At 37.6% G+C, this 16,439-nt stretch overlaps 1 protein-coding gene across 2 annotated transcripts in view; it reads right to left on the bottom strand.

The window, feature by feature from the left end:
- gpc5c (glypican 5c) overlaps nucleotides 1–16,092 on the bottom strand; it is a 107,770-nt gene extending 91,678 nt beyond the window's left edge. For both annotated transcript variants that reach the window (XM_086172390.1, XM_086172389.1), the window contains exons 1-2: nucleotides 15,649–16,092; nucleotides 7,042–7,203 (exon numbers count right to left, since the gene is read on the bottom strand). In XM_086172390.1, the coding sequence (XP_086028516.1) occupies nucleotides 7,042–7,203; nucleotides 15,649–15,826 (340 nt within the window). In that variant the 5' untranslated portion in view covers nucleotides 15,827–16,092. The remainder of the gene's footprint in view (nucleotides 1–7,041; nucleotides 7,204–15,648) is intronic.
- Between the last annotated feature and the right edge of the window lie 347 nt (nucleotides 16,093–16,439).

Here is a 16,439-nt window from a genome sequence, read left to right on the forward strand (position 1 = left end):
AAACAAAAGACTTTTTACTGCAATAAAACATAAGTGGAAACTCATGATCACGAGAGAGAAAGGGACTGTACTTTGAGTTTTCATGAAAGGCAGAAAGGAAACATTTAGCTGACATGAGATTAATATGAAACAGACCAATGAAAGGACTTTAAGGTGTAAAATGACCAAAAGATGAAAGATTTTTTTCTCGACTATTGTTACCAGGTGTGCTTCTGTTTGAAACTTTTCATCTTTTTATGAAACTATGCATTAAAAAGGGCCACTCATAGATTCTTTGGATTATGGGCCAAAAGATTTTGGTTGTCAATAAATAAATGTCATTGGACTCAAAAATAAATCTATATTGTTTGATTTATTAACCAACAAAAGTGGAAAGGAAATGAACTGAAGCTAATGAAAAAAGGGAGAGGCTAAGGTAAGCATTAGTCTTGTTCTGTGAAAACATTTGTTCAATTTCAAATGATTGAACCTTGGATGTAGTCTATGCTAGAATAGTCAGAAACTTGTGAAATATCAAGTTGTGATGTCTAACTAGTATTGATACTGCAGCTTATGCTATGCTAACGGAGTACTAATATTAGTAATATCAATATATGTAACATTAGTGATATTTTATTTATGTCTTTTTATGTTTTTCTGTGTTTCTTTTGATTGTTTTTACATTTTTAGGATTGGTAAAGAATGAATAATGTCAACAAAGATCCTTGTTCTTGCCTGCTCACTAAGTGATAGTAACATAATACAGTTTGTATCTACTGAGTAAACAATTTATTGTTTCCTTTATGCATTGTTGTTGTCAAAGCATATAGTGTATTTTAAGAGACCCACATATGATAACTGCTTTTATAACCTGCCAAAATATTTAGAAACATAACTGTAATAGTAATTACTTTTTGAGGTTTCTTGTTTGTTTAGTTTATCTTTTTCTGGTTTTGATGGTGGACAAGTCTCACTGTCTATTGCACTTTTGAAATTTTATTTGAAAGTAAGCACTGACACCCTTTAAACATTTAAATGCAGAATTGCCGTCCACTCAGATGATGGAGATCGTCAGATATTCAATATATGTCAGATCTATATCCCATTTATTCAGGGTCAGGAAATTGACCTGAGGGTTCTCATGTCAGTTGCATTGTGTGCAATGAAACCTGACAGACATTTATGGCAAATTAGAGCCTAAAAATGTCCTGAACAGATAAAATACTAATCTACAAACAGTTTGATGAGCTAAAAGGTTAGCAAGGACTTGAGCTGAAAGATTGACTGGTAAAACTGACAGAACTGAAGTACATTAAACTGAGAAAAGGTGAAAGTGTAAAGAATTAGAGAAAGACAATGAAATAGAAGCACATGCTGATGGAATAAACAGGAATTGTCAGAGGGAATGAAATCACTGAACCCATATGTTACATGTCAAGCATCTAAAACTAAGTCAATTCAAGATTATCTAATGGTTACATTCCTGTCCATTTATTGAAAAAAAAAAAAAATAATGCACCCATCTTCATCTCGTAGTATTTAAAAGTAAATTGCAGAGGGATTGGCAAATGCTACTTGGCCACTGTTGATGGAAGTAGAAGAAGAAAGATGTACTTTATTGGGTCTAAAGAGAAGTGGCTATAAATTGGAGGCATGATGATGCAAGTAAAAGATAAGAGGGAGCTAGCCAACCTCAACCTACTTTTTGCAACACGCTCAATTTTCTAGAGCAAAGTGATGAGCAAATAATAAGAACACACCCTTTCCTCCCACCGGTGGACGATAAAAGCCAGTGTCACACACTGATACATAAAACTGAACACTATGTAATGCTCCTCTCATCCTCTCAGCAAAATACATCATCATTTCCCATAACGTCTCATTTTCAAACTGAGTAAACTGGAATGAGAAAATCATAGCTGAATGAAAATGACGGCACTGTCTGGTTAATCTATAAAGTAGATATTTGAATTGGACATGGTTTTCATATGCAGTATACATAGACATCTACTTTATATTTCATTCTCCACATACTGGGTCTCGTGGGGTCGATCTGGGAATGACTGGTGCAGTAGAAAGACAGAACACTGTATAAAAAAGCAGGCTAGACCAGCATCACTGCACAAATCCTATCAGACTAGCTAACAGATTGAATTCCAAAAAGGACAAATTCTCTTGGCGAGAGAGCAAGCTCCAGGAGACATCATTTTATCTCATTACAGGAAACATCCTGGACTTCAAGCTTATTGTGCTCTTGCCATAACAGTGGGATTGATGGAAATTGCTCCAACAGTATTTAATGCAGACTGAAAATCAGTGTCAGATATAGCATTTGTGTGTTTGTATTTTTTTTTTGTTTGTTTTTTTAGAAGATCTTTCCGTGTGAGAAGAGATGATGCTGGATAGGAATAAAGGGGTATAATTTGCTTCAGTTGGATTTCATTTTGGTAGTGTCAAATTATGGAGACTGGCAGCAGCCTATTCTACACAAACCTCATGTCAACCAAGGCACTGACTATAACACGCAAAACATGATGGTTGGGGCAGCAGAATGACAGTGATGGGAAATGCAAAGACATTTCAAGGGTGAATACGACGGTAGAAAATGTTGCATTTAAAGTTTCATTGCCTCGTGTGTGTCCACCCTTGGCACCTGGAATGGTAGCAAGTAAGTTGCTGGAACAGTGCCCACTCTTGAGAAGCAGCCAATTGTGACAGGTAATAAAGTACAGTCAGGGAGACATGGGGGGATAATGTAGGTTCTAACAATGGTCCTACAGGAAGAATGCTTATAAACGCTAACCCAATAAACACATGCACCTGATAGTGCTATGTTAAATAGTGTCTGTGCTCACCTTCAATGAAATATAGCTTTGACTGCCCCTAGCCACCAACATTCTCACTGAAAATTTTTCGAGGCACTCTCCACGTTCCAATCCCTCTTGGTTTTCATACATCCAATATAGTGCTAATAGAGAGAGATGAAAATTAGGTCAGTATTTTCCTGTTTTCTTTTGCACTTTCCATCATATTTTGCCAACCTGAGTCAAGCAAACGCTGAGAGTCCTCTTGCTTTAATGTATCATGTCTACTCAAGAGACCAAAAAAGGTGCAGTTACAACACAAACATGCTTTGGACACTCACATTCAAATTCAAATACGCAATGTGTTGGGTCTACTGTTAGGTCCATGAAAACGTTTCCTCTCCACCCTACGTGATTAAATGAGACATGTCGGGATGAATTCCGGAAATCCTCCCTAATTTGAGCATGAGCTCATGGCCCAGTGCAATGTCATCCTGTGTCCAAGCATTAGCCTCTAGAGCAATAGCACTGTCGGTCAAAACATCAGCAGAGAAAAATTTGCTGCAGTAATGGAGAGAGAAAAAAAAATCATGGTCGGAGAGCTAATATGGTAAAGGAACAACATGAACTTTCAGGTGTCTGATAAAAGGCTAAACCTGGTGTGACTTTTAGACTTTAAATGTCATGAAGAGATGAGCTTAGACAGTTTTCTCTTTGGATTTGGTATGCTGAGAATAAAAACAAGACGGTCACAAATGGCAGAGAAAGTTGAAATCTCAAACATACGAAAACAGTTTTTGGGCGGATCCTAATTTCTTCACTGTCACGGACATCAAGAAAGAAAAACTCATCATTCCCAAAATTGAAATTTAATGGTATTAAGGGACAATCAGTTTCTGTTTCATTTTAACCTGAAACATTGTGGGTCACAACACATTTTTAGGGTTAAACCTCAGGCTACCTTATTAAGTTATTCACATGCACAGTTTCACTCTATTTTTGAAACAATGCTGTTTTTTCCCCGCTACATATACCTCACAGACTGAATGACCTATACCAGAATGGCATGAGGATGAGTATTTTACCAAAATAATGAAAACTATTATTTGAATTCTTTTCCCTTCCTTACATTTGCACATTTTGTACTTCTGCCCTCGTACCTTAACACACCTTATACCCTACACCCGAAGACGTGGAAGGTTTTCCTCTAAAATGTGAAATGAAGCTCCAAGATCTATTGTGTGAAAATCCCCGAATGTAAAAAAAAAAAAAACATTGCAACATTGAGATTATTCAAAAATATTCTTGCCTCTGAGTCTTTTTGCAAAATAAACCCAAACCCTATTTTCAGGATAAATGGTTTATGGAAAAACATCTTCAGAAGCAAATGTGGTTTGCTTTAATGGGGTCATGACATGGCAACTCCTTTACATGACAGAACTCAGTAGGGGCTGTCAAAATAAAGGCAGGCCAACAAATACAGACACATGCAGACACACACCATTTATTTTCTAATGGGTGTGTCTTTTTGATGAATGTTCACCAATCAGCAGGTCATTTTGTCTTGAAACCAAGTGAGCTCCATTGTATAGCAAAAAAAACAAGTGGTGCCGTTTTCTCAATGAAGTGACTGTAATGAAGGAAAATACAAATCAACCACCCGTGATAAACATGAGGATCCAAACCAATGAAATTTACATCTTTAAACAACACCTTAACAGCTAATTATGTATTCTGCTTGTAATTTATTCATGTCGTCACCATTTTATGTGTTAATATTTTAAAAATTAAAAAAAAGAAAAACTGGTCAATTTTGAATAATCTGTTCTGTGCTGTGGAAATTCTGTCAGTCTCAAGGCTTTCACTAAATAAAATTCAATGATTGAAGTGAAGTGTGATGACTTCTTTTTTTTCCACCTTTTCTTCTTTTTTTCCAAATTTTTATCATAATAAAACTCACAATAAGTATTACTGCTGGGGTTTAACAGCCAAGTTTAAAGTAATAATATTAGAACATACTGTAACGGCACTGGATCATGGCAGTGTTCAGTCTTTTAAAAGTGACTAGCACCACCCGCCCAGCTGCACGCCATCCCAGCATCACAACTAATAAACACCACTGCGAAAAAAAGCTGGGGCTGGCCTGTGGGAAAGAATGTGATGTGCATGTATGAGGAAGGAGCTGACACTCTTTTTAGTTGCAGAAAATACGGGTTTTGCTCTTATTTAATGCTGTAAAACTAATACTAGCGTAATTTATGCATAAAATGTTCTACAGCTGCTTGACATACAGGAAGTCCCTTAAATTTGTTTTCTTAAGTTTTAGTTATAAATTCAAAAAAGTTATGCACTGACTGCTGCAAACTGTAGAAAAAGTGTCATGATCAAAAGAGGTAGTGGTTTTGTTTATCCTAAAATATTTTACCACAGAATTCAACAAATGGTTTGCTGGCATAGTTCCAAAGAAAATTACAGAACGTTAACAGCCCATACAACAGAATTTATTTGAAGACTGTCATTTTGAAGTGAAGGAAATACATATCAAATATAAAAATAAATCAATATATTCCAAGCTGTGCAATGTGCTTTAGTTTGAGGCCATATTATAATCTAGAAAAAAATATCAAATCAACACGAGAGTAACAAATGACAAGTAGTGTTTTTAGCTTGCAGACAACCGACTCTATGCTTAACCACATGGGATGCAATTTCTTGCTTCGCAGCCAGTGAATAAGAGTACTAGTGGTATCAGCCAAAATCATATTCTCATTACTTCATGCGGTATATGATATGAGCCACTTGCTACTTTGCATTCCACTTGAGGCGCTCAGACTACAGCACAGAGACTGTCCTTAGAAGGCTTGCAAATTGAGGTCTCATGACATCATTTTCTGCATCAATATACCCCAGTATCTATTGTTATTCCATTGTTATTTTCCGTCTTGACCTTTTCTGGATATCTGGGACATCCCATCTTCCATCTGCAGACAGGCATGAGGTAAGAGGAGAAAGATTTTAATGATGATGAAAAGGACGAATACTGGGAACACTATTTGAGGACTTCTAGTCTTATAACTAATTTGAAGTAAGAGCATTTGCTATGAGAGAACACCGTGTTCTACTCTATACCGATGACAAGTTCACCATAACAAGTATAATTTCCCTGATAATATCTGAAAACAGTCCATCGTTTACCAAATTTCATTCTGTGTTACAGCATTTGCTCACATATGATCTGAGTTTTTCCATACTAGAGACCAAGCCCAGTAGTTTCCTGCATCAGTCATAAAAAGTTACTTGGCCAACATCAAAATAGTCTATTGTCTTGTGAAACTAATTGCATAGTTCTGAATTCCTTAAACACCAAAAATTTGTGGCAAAGGTTTACGGGAAGGAATAACCATCTGTTCCAGAATTTTTTAACTTTAAATGACACTGCAATTTTCAAGAGAAAGAGAGAAGAACTTTGTGCAAAAAGTTCACTGCTTGAATCAGTTGGGCATAGTAGTACTGAGTCCGTGGCAGGACGCACCGAGCCGAAACAAACATTAAATCTACAACAGAACCTTAACGGTCCAGAACTCAAACTGGTGAACTGACTCTGCTGATCAAGCATCACTACTAAAAATGTATCCAGAAATAAATACAACTTAAAAATATAGATGAAGAAAAAGGAAAAAAAAAACTTGCATGGATTGTTTCACTTTCCAGAGGAACCCTCATTCTTTCAAGACTTCCAAATAATTGTTTACTATCCTGAGGTTTCGGATCATATAATGATGAAGCAGACCATACTCCAAAAAACACAAAAGGACATGAAACATGCACTTAAACACTTCTTTTCCCATCACCTGCATTTATCCATAGTTTTGTTGCCGCCAAATCCACAGTAAGAATCACCTGTTTTTTGCTCCTTTACCTATTTATTCAATTGCCTGTACACAATCGCCACGAGGGAATTTCAAGAAACTTGTATTGTATTTCTTGACTAATTTCTAAGATTAAAAAAAAGCATTTCATGCAAGCTAAATTATAAAGAAATTATAGGAGTAAATTATTTTCTAGCTTTTTCCTCATCATTTTATGCTGTTGACATTCTGGTTGTTGACAGCACTTTAACAGATGAACAAGGAGGGGGATTTGAAATTAAGAATCTCAAAGAAACTAACATTTTGGATTACCACGATTATGTCATCTTTGGATTTAATGTCCACTCCAATGAAACCCAAGTGATTGCTCCCTTGGTTTCATTTCTTACCCTGGAAGGCAGCCGAATGACCAGAGATGAGGTGCTCAAGCTCGTAGCTGTAGGAGTGGATGTTGTGGAGGGTTTCTCGTTTGACAGCAAACTGGTAGCTCTCCTCCATTTTTCGGGTGCAGCATGATGGACCTTGGTGTTTACAAACTAAGAGATCCACATCTGTGAAAGCAGAGCAAAAATAGACTTATCATGAACATGTCAATTTTCTATATCAAACAGACAGAGAGACACATGCACACATGCACACACTCACATGTGCACGCACACACACACACACACACATGGTATCCCACACGTGTTAAGTATAGTGTTGTGAATATGCACATAGATAGACACTATAACTCCAGTGGGAGACAGAAGAGGCACCATGGTAGGGTGAGAAAGTAGACTAGGAATTCAACTATGTTTCCTGCTATAAATACTTTCTCCTAAACATATAAATATCTTTTGCCCATACAACAGTGCCCATGTTGTTAAGTGTTTTGGAAACTTACATCTGTAACAGCATAGAAGTACAAGTGCCATAGAAACACAAAAATATTTTTATACTCGTTTCAAATTTAAAATATCCTTATTTACATACACACACATAGAAGACATCGCCATGCATATAGTTTGTGTTAAATCATCTCTGAAACTAGAGTCACTGGCCATGATTTAGTAATTCTAAACTACCACTTGGTGGCATTGACCTGATTATGATCCAGTGAATTGCTTAATCATACACTATTACATGACCCAAACAGGCTCCTGCCTATTCTGTGATTGTCACCTGCTTTTCACCATTGCTGTCTACTATAAACACAGTGTCTAAGTGATGACATCACTTAGATGGCTGCATTTAACTTGTTTTCATTGTTTAAACTATCTTTTCCCCTACATTCATATGCAAATGAACATTTCCATGTAGCAGTAGTCAGATATGATAACTCATTTTACAAGGGGGAAGGTCAGGAAGGCAGGTGTTGAAACCAGAGCCTAAAGCAAGGCCTTAGGACAGACCGCAAGACCAGTGCAGCAAAGTCCAAATCCCTCCATGAAACACAATAGGGTTGCATTCTCAATCCCTCTTTCCCTCTCTGCTCCCTCGCTTTCATTTGGCTGGCGTATCCTCATGAGGCCCGGGTGTCTCTTAATTACCCAGCGAGGCTCCACTTGTTCACATCCCTGAGCCAGACAAGCAAAGTCATAACTGGCTCTCCTGCCCCTTCTAGCTCATTATCTCCATCTTAGTAGCAGCAAACTCTCTGTATAGAGGCAATTTTGCTTTTTTAACACTGTTTTCTTTCTTTCATCCTTGCTTATTGTGAAATGCATGCATGTGACTGTTTTATCAAAAATCAAAGTGATCCTTTATGTATCATCTCCCTATTGTGCTCGCCAAACCTCACCTATTTCTTTTAAACATTACTGAGATTCAAAGCGAATTAGTGTCTTTTTATTAAGACACAAACCATTTGTACTCATAAAATTGGGTTAACATTAACAATCAAAACAACTACTGTTATTAGATGTGCTTATAGATAAATCCAACAATAAAACAATCAATGTCTCAAAAAAACATTCTTTTAAAACCATATTTTCAAATGTAGTTTTAATTACAAATATAGAATAGAAAAAGGGCTGTGGAACTAGCAATAATATTGAATATAATGTTCCTTCTCGTTCTGCCTGTTGTTTAAGATGTCCTCTTATCATCTGCTGACCATTGATTATAAATGTTCATAAGATTGATAACAATATCTATGTAATTAGTAACTATTGTTGATTCAATTACAGAGTTTAGCCATGATAATAAAGGCTGCATGCGAAAAGTTTTTAGGCTTTTGTTGACTAGCCGTAACCTTTTTTTAAAACCTTGTAGGTTATTTGTTGTTAACTTTACCAAATTTGATGGCTGATCCCGCTCCACGTTATCTGTCTTGGCTCTTTTGGCAAACTTGCTATTACTCTCCTTTGTGTTGCTGTGTTATCTCTGATACAAAATGAATATCCAGGGACTAATAGAGTAATCCAGGCCCCTGTAAGTGATACCCAGACAGATTATGGCAGTGAATTGACAGCAGTCGGGGAATGGTGCTTGTTTCACTGTACTGAGCCACAGGGGTCAAAAGCTATCTCATGCGAAACAGTCCAATGTAATAATCTGGAAACAACTGCACTGTTTTTAAATTGGAATTACTAGAAAAGTAAAGAATGATACAATCAGATTTTTGAATAATGTGAGCTTTTCTTTTTATAATAACATATTAAAAGATAAGTCATTTGAGTAACATTTTTCCTTACTTTGCATCTGAGCACTTAACCCCTTTTTTTGAACTGAAATGCTTATCCCAAACCATACAATTACATCACAAATAATTATTTTTAGGTATTTTCTGTGACTCCCCTGTGCACCCCCTTGCTTCTGCTACTTTCTATTTTTTATTTCCATTTAATCAAATTTATACATACATATATATATATATATATATATATATGTACACACACAGAATGGTTGGTGGTTTTTGTAAATATATATTTTCCTTCATTCTTTCAGGTAAAAAAAAAATGATTTGCTCTACCATATGCACACAGTGATCAATTAATTAGTGCCGATGAATATAGGAATTAAATTGGAGAGGAGAATTTTTCCACTCTGAAGGATTCCGCTGGGTGCAGGACACCTTGTCAGTACAAAACAATACTTTCAGCAACAGCAAAAGAGTGTAAAGGAGAGGTTCAACAGGTCCTTCCTTCATGCAGCTATCACTATATAACTAATCACTGACCTTAAATGGTCTCGGCATTTCAACCTCAGATTGGGTGAGTCCTAATTTCTTGTATTTGCCTTAAAGTGACAAACAACTCAGGACTAATTTGTCAAATGAAAGTCGTGGCTCAGGAGTCTTACCTTGTAATGATTTCAGTAACACTTTGGTGTCCTTCATTATACACGTCAAAACTCCAGAATAGCGCTAGTCTGCCATTATATAATAACCCTGCTAACACATACGCCATTCGGAAAATGTGGTTCCACGGTAGCTGAGATGAATACTCCTGAGAAGGTAGTTATGTCATTCCAACACCTTAAAACACACATACAGGAATTCCGACTGCTATAAAACATAGCACAGTATATCGAGAGCTTATATCCTCGATTAAGTACCGAAAAAGGTGTTTAGGCATATAAATCTGGGGTTAGTGGTTTGTTCAGTGAGTTATTTTAATTTGGTTCTTTTTCATGTAGAGTTTTGCGACTACCTGACAGAAGCTTGGTTCTGTTTTGTGATCCACTGAACTGAAGAATTTCATACATTTGATGTTCTTGTGATGGACCAAGCTTATGAAAAATACGCTTGAAGTGTCTTTGCTGCATGCTTGCATTTTTTTATTCATTAATGCAAAACAGTTCAGAATATATGTAGGTCATTACATGGTCTGAATGAACACCTTCATGGAAAACTACACTGTAATCCTATCAGGACCCATTGCTATCAACTTTGAGACTTGTGCTATTCAGTTATAGGCAGCTTAACCATCGCCAAGCCCTGATCATTCATTTAGCCGCTGCTCTTCCTTACCGTATCACAGAAAACAACCTGTGAATTTTTGCTTTTAATTGCTGCCTGAGTTTCACCCTGAAAGCATAATAGACTATCTAGCAATGACAGCAGCTCTTGTTAGTCACTTAGTGTCACTTAGAATCATGCCAATTCGACAGCGATGCAATGCCGAATTTTCCCAAAAAACGAAACCCTGCTTATTCAATATCAAGGCAAGGGAGTCAAAAGACGATTTAATCTTATTTATGACGGGAGCAATATCAGTGCAGAATAGCTTCTACAAAACAGAAAGAAAAAGTCAGATAAACAAAATATTTAATCAAATGGCAAGTCTCATTTTCATTATTGTAATGGCACATTGCCTCAGACATTCATTACAGGTGGTCAGACATTTCCGGATGCTACCAGCTGAGTCCTGCATATTCAGCTTGAACCAGCGTTACGTGAGTTATGTGGCTCTGTAGGAGATACACCAATTTGGTGTAACAAACTGTAAATTGTCTGAAACAAAATTCCAAAATTCCAGAATCATCAGGAGAAATTGTTGTGATTCATAAATTTTGGATACTTTAATACTTGAGCAGCCTGATACTTCCGACACATCTCTCCAACTTAAATATACTTCCAATCATACTTGCCTACCAAGTGAAGACCCTTTTTGCAACCACACTTTTGCAACCCAGCGGTTGCATAACTTCTGAAGGTCTGCGTGTGAGTGGGATAACAGTTTGAGCAATTTCTTTTAGAATTCACCAAAAACTTAAAATCCTGTGATGCAATTGTGCACATTTACACACATTGTGTCAGTGCGGAATAGGAAATCAGAATATTGAAGTTGTTGGCTGACTGTAAATTTGGGATTAAGGGTGCAAATAAATCCTTCGATCTAAGTCTATCTTTAAAGGGTTCTAAAACGGCTGCCCCCTGGGACAAGGTTGTTGTCCGAAGCTATGGTAGAATTTATCAAAAAGAACATATGACTGCCTCAGTGTATGCTCAGTTCCGTTTATGAAATCTTGCTTAAAGAATTAACTGAACAGCTAACCTGCAGTATCATATAGATCTGTGTTGAGTCTGTGTTTTTTTGAATAAACAATAAATAAGACAAACCATCCAGATGGTACAATGATCTGCTCAATTAAGCATTGTCCACTGATTGAAGAATAGTGCAACATGAGAAAATGTCATCTCAGCACATGCTGCTGTGGTTGGAGATGAAAGAATACACAAAACAACCGTTCAAAAAAGGGGCAATTGAAATCTATATCGAAAGTATCAGTCAGAGGGAGAAGATGATTGTGATTGAAGACAAAAAAAAGGACTACCGGACTTCAAAAATAAATGTGAATGCAACTGCAGAACAGTATATTTCATTCCCTTCACCAGTCTGACAAACAGAAATTAAAAGTGAGAGGTACAATCTGATATACAGTATGTCCATTTTAAAGATGCATGTTCATGCATTAACAGCATATTGGTTGTTACAGTCAGTAGTTAAACTCACATCTTTCTCCTTTTTGACTTAGCTCCCTTTTATGTTAATTTTCCTGCACTGATGAGTTATCCTGAAGCTTAAAATGTAGAAAAACAACCAAAAGTGGTAAAGGTTATCGATCCATTATCGACCGCTTATCCTGCGCTTATGCTGGGACAGGCTGTTATTGGGTGAGAGGTAAGGAATACCATGGACCGGTCGCCAGTTGATCGCAGGGCCACATCTTGAGACAAAAAAAGCAAAAAACTCTCATTCACATATCTGGGCAAATTTTTCCAATTAACCTTCTGCTTTTCATTTTTTTGGGCTTTGGGAGAGAACCAGAGCACCTGGAGGAAATTCACACAGACACGGGAAGAACATGCTTCCCTGCACCACCACAAGTACTAACCGCTGCACAACCATGCGACTCAAGTAAAAGATAGATTGATTTGCATTGATGCCCACTGTGAAACAAATTACATTAGTGAAGCGAGTAAATCTGCCTTCCCCTTTAGTTTATAAGAGGTTTGAAAGGCATCATCATCATTTTTTTTTTTCCCCCAGAAAACAGCTATTCAGGACAAGACTGACAAAATTCACTACCAATGTTATACTGAAAGTAGATTTTCAAGAATGTAGGTGCTTGAGCAGTGGCCTGGAAAAGTAAACACAGATGCTCAGCGATTTTTAGTCTGTATGGAGGAGGAGGTGTGCACCATGTGTTTGCTCTCAGAGAGTAAGGCAGAGTTAAAAAGGGAATCAAAATAGCTGCAGCCAATCAAAGATGATGTTTAGCTTTAAAGTTTGCCAAGACTTTTGATGGTGTAAGTAGTTAAGGATGTGGCGATGTGATAACACACAGTGCTCTCATTCCCTTACTCTTAAGACATGACCCTGTATGCCGCGTATACACAACGCATTACTCTCTCCCAATCAAAGCTATTCAATAGGTTCATCTTAAGAGTCACAATCTTGTAATAAAAAAACAAATGTTTGCTAGATGTGCTCAATCAGATACAGATGAGCCACGCACAAAGAAAAAGGTTTCAAATGAGTTGTAAAATAGTTGGTCTATCTGTGTGCAAACTTCAAGCATCTGACTTCCAAATGATCTATCTCGAAGCGGGATATAGTACCTTCCTAGGCTAATCTCAGCACAAAAGTGGTCTTATAACGCTATGTGAAGTATTAAAAATAAACCAAACTGATTTTTCAAAAAAGAAGTACTGCTTAAAATGTGGGTACTGTAATAGTTCAAACCTTTTTTTTTATATATAGGATCATATCCAGTTGGCTAGCACTAAAGTTTCCTGTTGCCACACTCCTGGCACATAGTGAAAAATCATTTCACCACATATAAATGAAACGCAGCACTGTATCCTAAAACAAACAACAGACTGTGAACAGAGCTGAAGCTTTGCCACTTCAAATTTCAAGAGTTGCTTTTGTTGGCTTTTGATCTGAGAACTGATGCGGAGTAGCATAATTGTGTACACACACATACATACACTAGATCTCCCACTCAAACATCCACTTCTACTGGCCACTACTTTGAAGACAAGATTGCGCCTGACCCAAAACAACCCCTCCAGAGCAAGTGCAAATAAGAAGGAAAAATAAGATTTAAGCTGAAAACGTACATAAAAAACAGCAAATGTTTGATCAGCAGTGAAGGGAGAGGAGGAAGCAAGTTCACAACACTTCTTCAACAACACTGACATAGATATCAGTTAGGAGTCCAGACAAGTGAGAAGCAATTTGTATCATCATATCATTTCTTTTTTGTTTTTTGTTTTTTTTTTATGAAAAACAGGACGTCTGTCCCAGACACAACACATCTTAAAATGTTTGTGAAAATCAAAGAACCTTGCACGCATTTTGCAATATCAAACAGCCTGATTGGGAATAATTTATCAAATGTAAATTTCATTAACCACTGCAACAATCACAACTTCTGGGAGCGTTACATAGTCGCATGAACACAATGCATACTGTTAAATCTTATTATGACAGCCTTGCTGTGGATTCATCCTTAAGAGTTTTTGAGTCATTTATTTTTATCCCTAATTATTTTTAACTAAAAGCTAGACATGACAAATAAATATTTATGAATAAATAAATAAATAAATAAATAAATAAATAAATAAATAAATAAATAAATAAATAAATAAATAAACAATGAAAAAAACTTAAATTACACCTGAAATAGTCCGATGAATTATTCTAAAATGTTTAGGCAAAACTTGGGTCAAATGTAACTAGCTGCACAAAATGGGCTTGATCATATGTATACTGCACTATCTGCGGTATGTAAACATGGATCCAAAGGGTCGAAAGGAAAGCCAACCCAAAACAACCGCCTGCAAATGAAACTCGCATCCTCAGTTATGAGTATGACAAACCAATTAGAAATAAATTAAAAAGTCATGTGTTCTGAATGCACTTTCAGCCATATTTTCCACTGCACTCAAGTGCTCTTACTCCTAATACTGCCAGCAGACTGAGAGTGATGATGAAACTGGTGCCAGCCTGCTTGATATAATGCCATCTCTGCAAGGATACTTACACAGCTTATATCTAGTTGGTGGTGTTTCAGCACTTGTACGGTAAGGGTGAATGACTCTGGCCAAAATACAGATATCCACCAAAAGTAAATAAATAGATTTGCAGTAGCGTTTGATTCAAAGCTTGTCAAATGATGAAAAATGTCTCATTTAAAATGTTGATGTATTGTGTTCAAATTAACCATTTAAGAAAAGTTCAAAAAGCATGCATTTGCAACTAGGTGAAAGCATTTGTTGAATAACTCTCAAGATAAACTAGCATATTTGAATCAGAGCCTAACCCCACTCAGAATGCATTCCCTCCAAAGTAGATTTGGAACCAATGTTTATCCTCACAAAAACTTTTCCTCAGCTTGTGCAAGAGGAAAGCTCATACCGCAAAAGCTTTAAAGACATTCTTTCAAGCATCCTTCTGTCAAAAATCTGACAAAGACTGGAGAACTATGTCAGTAGAGTTGCCAAAAGACTCTGTAGGAAGATCTTTTCCCATAAACTGTGGCGCCAGAACATAAATCTTCCACTCAGAAATAATATTTGATGAGGGATTTAAGGGCTTGCCACCCAGAGTCACACAAGACATATGGATATATCAACAGTTTAAGTGAGTGCGTTTATGTCCATTACCCCATACCAAATAACATTTACTGTACTTACTTGATTAATATATGAAGAAGACATGAAAACCATATTTTAACCAACGATGTCATTCCACGGTAAAAGTAATTTAGCAGCGTCTGTTCTGTCCCTCGACTCTGCTGAGGCGTCATGGGCAAATTCTGGCTTCTGTTATGGTTTTACGCGCAATGCCCTATATGTTTTTCTGTTTATTTTTTGGTAAGTGCGAATTCCTTTTTTTTTTTTTCTCTCTGTTCTGATTAACTGGAAACACAATGAACACGTCAGACGGTCAAAAAGACACCATGGCGCAGACAGGGAGGTGCCAGTTGACGATTATCGATCAATCGCATCAGTTGGGATTGGAGACACCTTACTCCACGCGCATGACGCACCGCCTCACCTGTGCCAGGTACCTCCGGTACGCGGTTCAGCGGGCCAACCTGCCGCAGCTGGAACGCGGTCCTCACTTCATGACAGCTGTAAGCGTGCACGTCGATCACGTTCACCGTCAGTATGACCGCCGGCAAAATCCACACGGGTCCGCAAGAGGTAACGCGTGAACATACTCCTCGGAACATTGCCGCATCTCACGCAAGGATTCCCGTTCGATACTCTACTGGAGTCTGATTGGAAACTAGGAGAGCCTGTTGCAAGTAGACGGCAGTCAATGAAGCGAAGAGGAATTTCAACATCTGATACACGTTTCCGACAGATTTTCACATTATTGGTGTTAGGATGGGTGCTAGGCGGCAGAGGTTTTGGCGTCTTCTGTGTGACAGAGGCGCTGTGGATCTGAGAAGCGCCTGTCCCGTGCTCAACACTTCGCAGCGGTCTGCTGTCTGCGCGCCGGTGAGCCGAGCCAAGCGCACACCCCCGACACCACCTCCGCCCACCCACCCTTTTTAACTCGGCCGAAAGCGACGAATAAAACTCATTACAATATCAGGACTTGCAGCGCCCACATCCTGATAACCTTGCAATATAACGGGCGAGTGACAGCTTAAGGTTTCTTTCCCCCGCAAGACAACAGAACGCACTGAAACCCGCCAAAATGCTGAGTATAATCACCAAGGAAGTTAAACCAAAACTCCCTTCGTTTGTTCCGTTGTTTCTAGTTTTTTTTTTTCAGTTCTGATAGATAATTTGACAACCATGATGATTGTTTAGCACGATGTGATCCAGAACTGTACA

Source organism: Fistularia commersonii, chromosome 25, assembly GCF_037954325.1.
Source record: "Fistularia commersonii isolate RoL2024-O1a breed Wild chromosome 25, RoL_Fcom_v1.0, whole genome shotgun sequence".
Classification (NCBI taxonomy): domain Eukaryota; kingdom Metazoa; phylum Chordata; class Actinopteri; order Syngnathiformes; family Fistulariidae; genus Fistularia; species Fistularia commersonii.